Source organism: Ruditapes philippinarum, unplaced genomic scaffold (assembly GCF_026571515.1).
Source record: "Ruditapes philippinarum isolate M1 unplaced genomic scaffold, ASM2657151v2 ctg11884_1_1_1_1, whole genome shotgun sequence".
NCBI classification, from domain to species: Eukaryota; Metazoa; Mollusca; class Bivalvia; order Venerida; family Veneridae; genus Ruditapes; species Ruditapes philippinarum.
In genome coordinates this window covers 13,044-23,263 of record NW_026857175.1, presented here as the reverse complement: position 1 = coordinate 23,263, position 10,220 = coordinate 13,044, and the positions used below count along the sequence as shown (strand labels likewise).

General features: G+C 30.6%; 1 protein-coding gene across 1 annotated transcript; it reads left to right on the top strand.

The window, feature by feature from the left end:
• The first annotated feature begins 2,307 nt into the window (after positions 1 to 2,307).
• Positions 2,308 to 10,220, top strand: LOC132748990 (uncharacterized). The gene is made up of 6 exons (XM_060738653.1): positions 2,308 to 2,399; positions 3,898 to 4,009; positions 4,670 to 4,758; positions 5,474 to 5,590; positions 6,468 to 6,524; positions 8,865 to 10,220. The coding sequence occupies exons 1-6, from the start codon at positions 2,328 to 2,330 to the stop codon at positions 8,973 to 8,975; spliced, it is 558 nt and encodes a 185-aa protein (XP_060594636.1). The 5' UTR covers positions 2,308 to 2,327; the 3' UTR covers positions 8,976 to 10,220.

Genomic DNA, 10,220 nt, shown 5'->3' with positions numbered 1-10,220 from the left:
GTAGTGAAATCTGTATAGACAGATCATACCGAATGAAGTATGGTGAAATCTGTATAGACAGATCATACCGAATGAAATCTAGTGAAATCTGTATAGACAGTTCATAATAAATAAAGTGTAGTGAAATCTGTATAGACAGATTATAATGAATGAAGTCTAGTGAAATCTGTATAGACAGTTCATAATGAATGCAATCTAGTGAAATCTGTATAGACAGATCATACCAAATGAAGTATGGTGAAATCTGTATAGACAGATCATACCGAATGAAGTCTAGTGAAATCTGTATAGACAGTTCATAATAAATAAAGTGTAGTGAAATCTGTATAGACAGATCATACCGAATGAAGTCTAGTGAAATCTGTATAGACAGTTCATAATAAATAAAGTGTAGTGAAATCTGTATAGACAGATCATACCGAATGAAGTATGGTGAAATCTGTATAGACAGATCATACCGAATGAAATCTAGTGAAATCTGTATAGACAGTTCATAATAAATAAAGTGTAGTGAAATCTGTATAGACAGATTATAATGAATGAAGTCTAGTGAAATCTGTATAGACAGTTCATAATGAATGCAATCTAGTGAAATCTGTATAGACAGATCATACCGAATGAAATCTAGTGAAATCTGTATAGACAGTTCATAATGAATGCAATCTAGTGAAATCTGTATAGACAGATCATACCGAATGAAATCTAGTGAAATCTGTATAGACAGTTCATAATAAATAAAGTGTAGTGAAATCTGCATAGACAGATTATAATGAATGAAGTCTAGTGAAATCTGTATAGACAGTTCATAATGAATGCAATCTAGTGAAATCTGTATAGACAGATCATACCGAATGAAATCTAGTGAAATCTGTATAGACAGTTCATAATAAATAAAGTGTAGTGAAATCTGTATAGACAGATTATAATGAATGAAGTCTAGTGAAATCTGTATGAAATCTAGTGAAATCTGTATAGACAGTTCATTATAAATAAAGTGTAGTGAAATCTGTATAGACAGATTATAATGAATGAAGTCTAGTGAAATCTGTATAGACAGTTCATAAAGAATGAAGTCAAGAGAAATTTGTATAGACAGATCATACCGAATGAAGTATGGTGAAATCTGTATAGACAGTTCATAATGAATGCAATCTAGTGAAATCTGTATAGACAGATCATACCGAATGAAGTATGGTGAAATCTGTATAGACAGATGATACCGAATGAAATCTAGTGAAAACTGTATAGACAGATTATAATAAATAAAGTGTAGTGAAATCAGTGTATAGACAGATCATAATGAATGAAATCTAGTGAAATCTGTATAGACAGATTATAATGAATGCAATCTAGTGAAATCTGTATAGACAGTTCATAATGAATGAAGTCTGGTGAAATCTGTATAGACAGATCATAATGAATGAAGTCTAGTGAAATCTGTATAGACAGATCATAATGAATGAAGTCTAGTGAAATCTGTATAGACAGTTCATAATGAATGAAGTCTAGTGAGTCTAGTGAAATCTGTATAGACAGATCATACCGAATGAAATCTGGTGAAATCTGTATAGACAGATCATAATGAATGAAGTCTGGTGAAATCTGTATAGACAGATCATACCGAATGAAATCTGGTGAAATCTGTATAGACAGATCATAATGAATGAAGTCTGGTGAAATCTGTATAGACAGATCATACCGAATGAAGTCTGGTGAAATCTGTATAGACAGATCATAATGAATGAAGTCTAGTGAAATCTGTATAGACAGATCATACCGAATGAAATCTGGTGAAATCTGTATAGACAGATCATAATGAATGAAGTCTGGTGAAATCTGTATAGACAGATCATACCGAATGAAGTCTGGTGAAATCTGTATAGACAGATCATACCGAATGAAGTCTGGTGAAATCTGTATAGACACATTATATAGGGTGAAATATAGTAAAATTAGTGAAGTTAAGTTTTTTAGTACACATAACTTGGTAAGATCTTTCAAATCAGGACACATATTAGGATAGACATTATTAGTTCAGTCAAAATCTGTATAGACAAAATATCAAGAGTAAAATTTGGTGGTCATGAACCTTTTTCAGTACATGCGGTAATGCATTTTTTATGTTTTTGTTCAAACTATTCCTTATAAAAACCTAATTTATTTTTCATTAAAATGAAAAAGTTTCAGAAAAACGTATCTTTTATTCCTTACAGTAGATCTATATTTACTTTCACGACATCATGCAGATTTTACGACTTTCAAATCTGTATGGACGAGTACCTTCAAATCTGTATAGACTTTCGCCCTTTCCTTGAAAAACAGTAAAAATGGCGTTCATGCACAGATTTCTGTGCTGGAACTTGCGTTCAGCGTCGATTGTTTGTTTTATATTTGTTGCGGTAAGTATTTTTCAAATCATTCTGATTTCATACGTATTTGTAGTTGAGTTGATTGATTGAACAACAGTTATTTACCTGTACAGGTAAGTTTTACAGGTAATGTTGATCTATTTCCGGTTTTCAAATTTATGAGTAATTTGCGTATAAACTGATCAATTTGACGATCATAATAGAATAAGCTCAAGGTATTCTAGTCCAACAGTTTTGGCGCAAGGGCTTTTTTATTATATAGACGATGCCCTTTGTAAAGACCAACATCTATGTAATATCACCTGTCCTGCAGTCGCAATACAGTGTCTATTCTAGGAGGGGGGACGGGGGATTCACTCACATTTTTTAGACCCCCCCCCCCCACATAGCGAAAGAAGGAAAAAAATGTAATAAATTCTCACTTTTTAATAAAAATCCCCTTCCCCCCGCAATAAGAGACTTGAGAAATTCACTAATTTTCTAAAGAGAAATAACTTGCGGATTGAAAAAAGTTGCCAAAATTCAGAACTTAAAAAATTATTCAGCGTCACATAATAAACAAGACACACGGAAATCATTTTTTTAGGATCACTGGTTCAATTTTAAAAGTTGAAATGTGATTGGTTGTTTTTAAGTCACAGTTCTCTAGTCAGAGTGCCACAGTCTCAAGATTGATATCTGTTTTAAATTTTAAAAAAGTCACATGTTTATGTTACGAAAATGGAAAGAATTTCAGATGGTTCGAAATATTCTGAGTCAATTAAAAAATTAGACACAGACCTAGCTAGGTAACAAATGGAGATGGCAATGGATGGAGGAGAATTTTAAATAGATACTGACTATCAGAAGCAGTACTAAGTCATTTTATCTTTCGGAATGGTTTAAAAAAATTGGCGTACGAGGACCTGCAAATATTTATCATATTTAACTTGATACTCTGTATTTTTATTACTTTTGAATACCCTGAAATACATTAAATCCAGGAGCTTTCAGGGGCTGTGCCGGTGGTCCCCCACCCTGGACCCTAGCTAAAGGGGCTCGGGCCGCAAGCCAATTTTCATAGTAAAGTTTACTAAACTTTTATATAGACAATCACATCCCTATCTTTCTTAATTTGCATCAAAATAATATGTATCGTATTTAAATTTTTATCTTCAAAGTGATTTTGCGCAAATAACCTGATGCAGGTTCTCACATAGTTCCAATGTGTCATGGCTGACATAAATCAGTGCAATTGATGTTTCGCTGTTTTAATGACTGCACTAGTAATTTGATACTTAATTTGGGTTGTTTTGATGTTGAAATATTTTCGATACGCTGTTACTGTGCCAAGTTAGATCAGTATTGAAACATTTTTCATAGTTTCACAGCAGTTTGAACTTGTAACAGGAGGCTTTTCCTTGAAAACACCCATTTTTCACAATATGCTCTGACATGCAGTAAAAGTTTAAATCTTTTTTATAATTATAGCTGCTGGTATTAATATAAATGGAATGTTTGATAAATATTCCTAAATTAAATCTTTCAGATTACATCATTTTTTGCACTTGTAATGCGACTTGTTGATTTGCTGGCTATAGGGACAGAATTCGAGATAAGCCAGGGATTTCACACGGCATGGAGGTCACATCAATGGAGAGGTATATATTCAATTTTACTTTTCTTACCAACAGCAAGGAGAACTTGATCTTGAAATCATGAATTTCAGTCCTTGACCCTTAACCTGCTAAAATGCTGAAATTCTAGTCAACCTTCTAACCAGCCATCAGCATTGAGCCTTGTCATACTTACTAAGGATATGCAGGCTGGTCTGGCTGTTTACTAGTGGCACTAAAAATTGAGCATCAGCTTGGTATTGTTAAAAGATTTTATTGGATTTAGCACCTGATTTATTAATAGTCTTTTATTTATGAACCAGTGGACAGTTGTTTCATCGTTAGAATTAAAATTTCTTTTAACTATAAATAAAGTTTTTATTTTAAGTTTGATTTCATAAGATTAAGCACTCAGGTCAGTGAACTTGTCTCTTTTTGTCCTTTTTTAATTTGATTTTTTTTAAGAATTATACTATTGATCTGGAAACATGGTCTTTTATTAGTTTCACCATCATTAAAAATGGTTATATCCATTTGAATGACACATTTTTATTTGCGCAATTTTTCATGCTTAGAAGAAAGCATATAATGCTATTAAAGAAAGTTCATGGAATCATTACTGCTAGTTGTTTTTAGGTTTATTCATTTATGTTATTGTAGCACTTCACCTCTAAATATGTACCCAAAAATGTGTATATTTTTCAGCGTTTCTTGCAAGTGACATTGTGTTGACGTTTAATCACGTCGTGATATGCTTCTTCAGTATCTTCATGTTGATGCAAGTAACATATAGGGTATGTATATATATTAAATTATTTATTAATCTGATCATGCTCATCCTTGTTATTTTAATAAATGCTGACTAGAGTAACTGATTGTAGAAAATCATATGCCTCCCTGCCTTTGAGTTAAAATTCTGTCAGAGATGTGAAGTTCTTTAAAGGAACTCAACTGATGTCCAAATTTAAGCCAATAAAAAAACCCATAAAATTTGAATTTCTTACATAGATAGTTTATCACTTAAAACAGAATGATATGCAAAATATAGTAGAGAAACATACTAAAAATAAATAGAAAATCATTCTTTTGTGATGATTCCTTAGCCCTATTTGCATTTTGGGTAATTTATCACATTTTAATTGTCTATTCTAGAAACACATAGTGAGCTAATGGACCAAAATTTTACACACAAGTAATTGGTTTAGACCTACATCAACGTGGAATTTAATCTCAAAATATTATTTCCAATCCCATCAAAAATCCTCAGTGGAATCCTCCTTAACTTGCAGGGAAAACTATCCAGCTTGTTTGCACCAGTTGTAGAAGGATAATTGTTCTACCTAATTGCCTAAATGCTTGCATGATTTTGACTCTGAAATGATTTATGAAGTCATTTACTTAGTAAAGCAAAAATTATCGTAATCAATTCAATAACGATATCACCTCTTAAAAAGCATTTCTTTTACTATAGTGTCTTTTGATTAATTGAATGTTTTTTGTTTATTTCAGCATTTTGTGATGTACATGTTCTGGTTGAAATGGTTTATCATTCTGTTTATTGCCTATATCTTTATCGAGTTCTGCTTCTCAGTATTTGAATATGCATACTATGGCATGAACACATTCGTAAGTATCATTTTAGCTGTATTTAACTTCTCGTAGTCTGCTGGAACTGAAAAGTGATTAGTCCTTGTCACCAGTATAGAACCAGGCCAGCCTGCACTTTCATGCAGTTTTAACAGGCTCTATACTGTTGACTAACTAAATTTTATTTTTCATGTTGACATCCCCAAAACTGATAATAAATTGTTCCAAAAAAAGGAAGCTAGACTAGACCATTAGACTAGACTAAAGTAGGTAATGGGTTAAAATATGCCATGCTAGTGACAGTAATGAGTTATTCACATCTGATCATTGCAGTCACACTAGACTCTTTATTGCTGGCTGCATAATTCAAGTATTTTATTTTTTATATAAAATCCCCATTATAATAATAGACTTTTTAAAATTTAAGCAATATAATTCTGTTAAACATTTAGCATCAAAGGTGTTTTAAGTTTTGACAAGCCAGTCTGTAATATTTTTGGTCGTCAAAATTTTATTGAAATCTGATTGCAATCCATATCTGCAATGCATCTTAATGTTACAGTTTTAATAATATATACATGTATATATGATAATGAAATAAACACTTTTAATGAAATCATATTTGCAAGATTTGGTTAGTGACACACAAACTTTATACAAAATTAGACTTTCTTTATAAGGTAACATCTGATTATGATGTAATATTTGATAAGATATGAGTTATTGTGAAATATTTCATTTTAGAAATAAAGTTTCGGATTAATAACTTAATTTTTGTTAAAAATATATTATTACACAGAGTTTGTTGATTGATACATTTTATTTTTTATGTCATAATTACAAAGTTTAAATAAAAAAAAAATGGAAATTTTTGAAGAAAAAAGGGGAATTTTAATAACTGTTTGTCCTGTTTCAGAGGTTGGCATACGTTGTTTGGACATGGTTGTATTGGCTTGGCAGGACACTTTGCAATGTAAGTATAATTTGCTGATGCTTTATGCTGAAAGGCCTTTAACAAGTGTTGCAGAAATTGCCACTGAATTGCTTGCCTTTTTATTGGGTTGGAATATATTCAAGATTGACATGAAGTGGAGAAATTCATTTATCTAACACAAAGCTAGTATACAAGTACACGTTTTTTAGTCCCCTACCGGTTTAACCGGAGGGGACTTTAGGTTTACCCTCCGTCCGTCTGTCTGTCTGTCCGTCTGTCTGTCAGTCCGTCCGTCCACAAAACTGGATCCCGCGATAACGCAAAAAGTACTGAAAATATTTTTATGAAACTTGATATATGGATAGATGGCAGTATGGAGATTATGCACGTCTTTTTTTTTTCTTCCTATGTTGAAAATTCTGGTTGCTATGGCAACAAATAGTCTGAAAATATGGCAAATTTAACACATAAACTGGATCCAGTGATAACTCAAAAAGTACTGAAAATATTTTTATAGAACTTGAAATATGGGTAGATGGCAGTCTGGAGGTTATGCACATCTTTTTCTTTTCTTCTTATGTTTGAAAATTCTGGTTGCTATGGCAACAAATAGCCTGAATTTCAAGATTTCTGATTTAAATTTTTTCAGATTTTTCACTATATGTTCTTTATTTCTTAAGGTGTTTACTTCAAACTTTAAATATAAGTTTTCTGGTCATCAACCACATCATATGTGACAAGGTTTATAACTCTAGCACAAAAAATATCAGTATTACCTCCCTTGAACTTAGATTTTTTAGGGGAAAAAATGTTGTCTTTTTTAAATAACTTCTTTATTTCCTAATGTATCTACTTCAAACTTCATATATATGTTTCTTATTATCACTCGACATTTTTGAGAAGGTTAAATACTCTAGCAAGACTATTTCCAGAATTATGTCCCCCTTGAACTTAGATTTTTTTCGAGAAACTGGTATTTTCACTCCAACTTCTTCATTCCTTATAGGATTTACTTTAAAATCACACATCGTAATAATATGACAAGGTTGTATAAACATAATTTCCTCACTAAGCATGGAAACTTAACACATTACTGTGATATAGACAAACTTATTTTATTATGTTTTGTGGTCGATATTTTCAAATACAGACTTCATCCTCAAATTCATTATAAATGGCAATACACAGGAGTGTATGACAATTAAAGAACTTTTTGAGGGACCGGTAGGGGACTACTGTATTGCCCGCAATACTATCAAATGCTTGTCTCAATAAGCAATGTGGTTGAGTGGTTAAGGTCACCAACTTCAAATCATTGGCACCTCACCACTGTGGGTTCAAATTCTGTTGGGACTGTATTTACCATTAGCTTAGGTTAAAATGTTGATAGGTCAATGTCATTGAAGCTAAAATAGATTATTCTAGTATTAAGAATGCAAACACTTATTTTGTTTAAAAATCGAGGAAAATTTTATGTATCTGTAAAAATTTCCTCAACATAGAAGTTCAAGTAATTAGAAATATAAAGTGTTTTAAATTGGTATTATACAAATGCATCTAAGGGTTAACTTTTAGCTTGCACTTATTGTTGATAGACTTTAGCTGAAAATTCATTTATTTAAGGAAAAAAAATACTAGGATTTTAAAAACTTAGAAAAAAAAGTGTATCAAATTTGCATTATGGAACTGCAATTTTCAGAGTAAACAAACAGATCATGGCCATCCCTTAATGATTTTATATTGGTGTTATATATATTGTGTAACATACATGGTGTTACCTATATCATGTTAATTATATTGTGTTATATACATTGTGTAACCTATATTGTGTTAATTATATTGTGTTATCTATATTGTGATGATTATATTGTGTTTCATACATTGTGTTACCTATTACATACATTGTGTTCCCTTTAGCTATATTGTGTTACATACATTGTTTTACCTATATCATGTTCATTATATTGTGTTACATAGTTGTGTTACCTATATTGTGTTAATTGTATTGTTACATACATTGTGTTTGATTATATTGTGTTACATACATCATGTTACCTATGTTGTGTTAATTATATTTTGTTACATACATTGTGTTACCTATATCATGTTGATTATATTGTGTTACATACATAATTATTACATCCTGTTAACTACATTGTCTTAATCATATTGTGTTACATACATCATGTTAATTATATACAGTAATCAGGTTGAATTTTTTGTAACATTAAAACGATTCATGTAGTCAAATGACACAAGGAAAAACTGTTTACTCATTAAAATTTTAGCCGAAGAATCTTTGACTCATGAAATTCTGACCCTATTGAGAGCCCAAATATATTCAATTGTTTACTAATATTAAGTTATTGAATATTTCAGATGATGTTTACAGTTATCCTGATTGCAAGGAAACAAGAAATTCTTGAGGAAACAGATCGCGAGTTGAGGTTTGCTGGTGAGAAGAAACGTCATGGACTTGGATACTACTAGGCAATGAATAAAACCAAACAAACAAAAGACTTATCCATGTAGCAAAAGATTTTCGTTTTTAATTGCTATAAATTGTGGATACTAAATGGTTGTGAAGAAATTAAAATGTATATAGTGTACCCTAGATCAGTCTGTAAATAAACTTTCAATTCACAGAACAATGCTGTTTTAATTGCATATAATTGGATAAAATTAATAACAATACTTTGTTACTTCTTTTTAAATATGCAGTTATACTAGTAGTGATCTGACTGCCAATGTATTCTTTATTTTACATGTATATAGAAAAAAATGCATTGACAATTTTTGTTGAATAGAAGTACCTCATCTTTTGGGCTTTTCCAAATGGTTGGGATTTAGTCATTGACAGATCAGGATAATAATTAACATTGTGACAGAACCAAAATAGAGAAGACAAAAACGGCATCTGTCTACACAACTTCTTTTAAAATTGATGTCAGCAGATATTTTTTAACAGTTTTCAAAAAATTACTCATTAAATAATTTGGTTAGAAAAGTGACACAAACATGTTATAAGAAACGAATTGATATACATGTAAAATGCTACCTTTATTGAAGTTAAGGAAGAAAGAAGATAGTGTCTTAAAATGTTGTATTGAAAATTTTATTTTTGTAAATTGACTAATGAAGTATATCTAGAAGTAAAGCTAGATCTTACTACATATATACAAGTATTTTGTTGTATTTAATATAACGGTAATATATGTGCATACATTACTTTTCAAATATAGCATGTATTATCATAATGTATAAATATCATTCCATTTTCATAGTAGTTTTATACAGTAGATTTACATATATTTTTATGTCAAAGTTTTAAACATTCCATATTTTATAATCAGAAACCTGATAATTATAGGTAATGAATGACAGAACACCACTAGGCTCTAAAAAAAGATCATGTCCTTGGTATATAAAACAATAATGCAAATCTGGACTCTGTATATTTATATACTTTGTAATAAAATGACATATTGGTGTAAAGAAAGAGCTCAGATACTATTGAGGCTAATTATCCACGTGATAATTGAGAAATTATCAACTTATGATTATATTTGTATTTGATCATTTATACCTTTAAAGAATTAGTTATGGAACTTAAAACCCTTGGTTCATTTCATTTTGGGCTATTTCTTATTCATCTTTTCCAATATAGATCTATCTTTTGTTTCATTCTTTGTATATATCATTTTTATATGAAATAAACCATCATAATATAAACTA

What these genes read in the sequence shown, in the direction of transcription:
- LOC132748990 (XM_060738653.1), top strand. Translation starts at nt 2,328, where the DNA reads ATGGCGTTCATGCACAGATTTCTGTGCTGGAACTTGCGTTCAGCGTCG. An exon ending in TTTGTTTTATATTTGTTGCG is followed by an intron (nt 2,400 to 3,897) that starts GTAAGTATTTTT and finishes TAAATCTTTCAG; the next exon opens with ATTACATCATTTTTTGCACT. An exon ending in TGATGCAAGTAACATATAGG is followed by an intron (nt 4,759 to 5,473) that starts GTATGTATATAT and finishes TGTTTATTTCAG; the next exon opens with CATTTTGTGATGTACATGTT.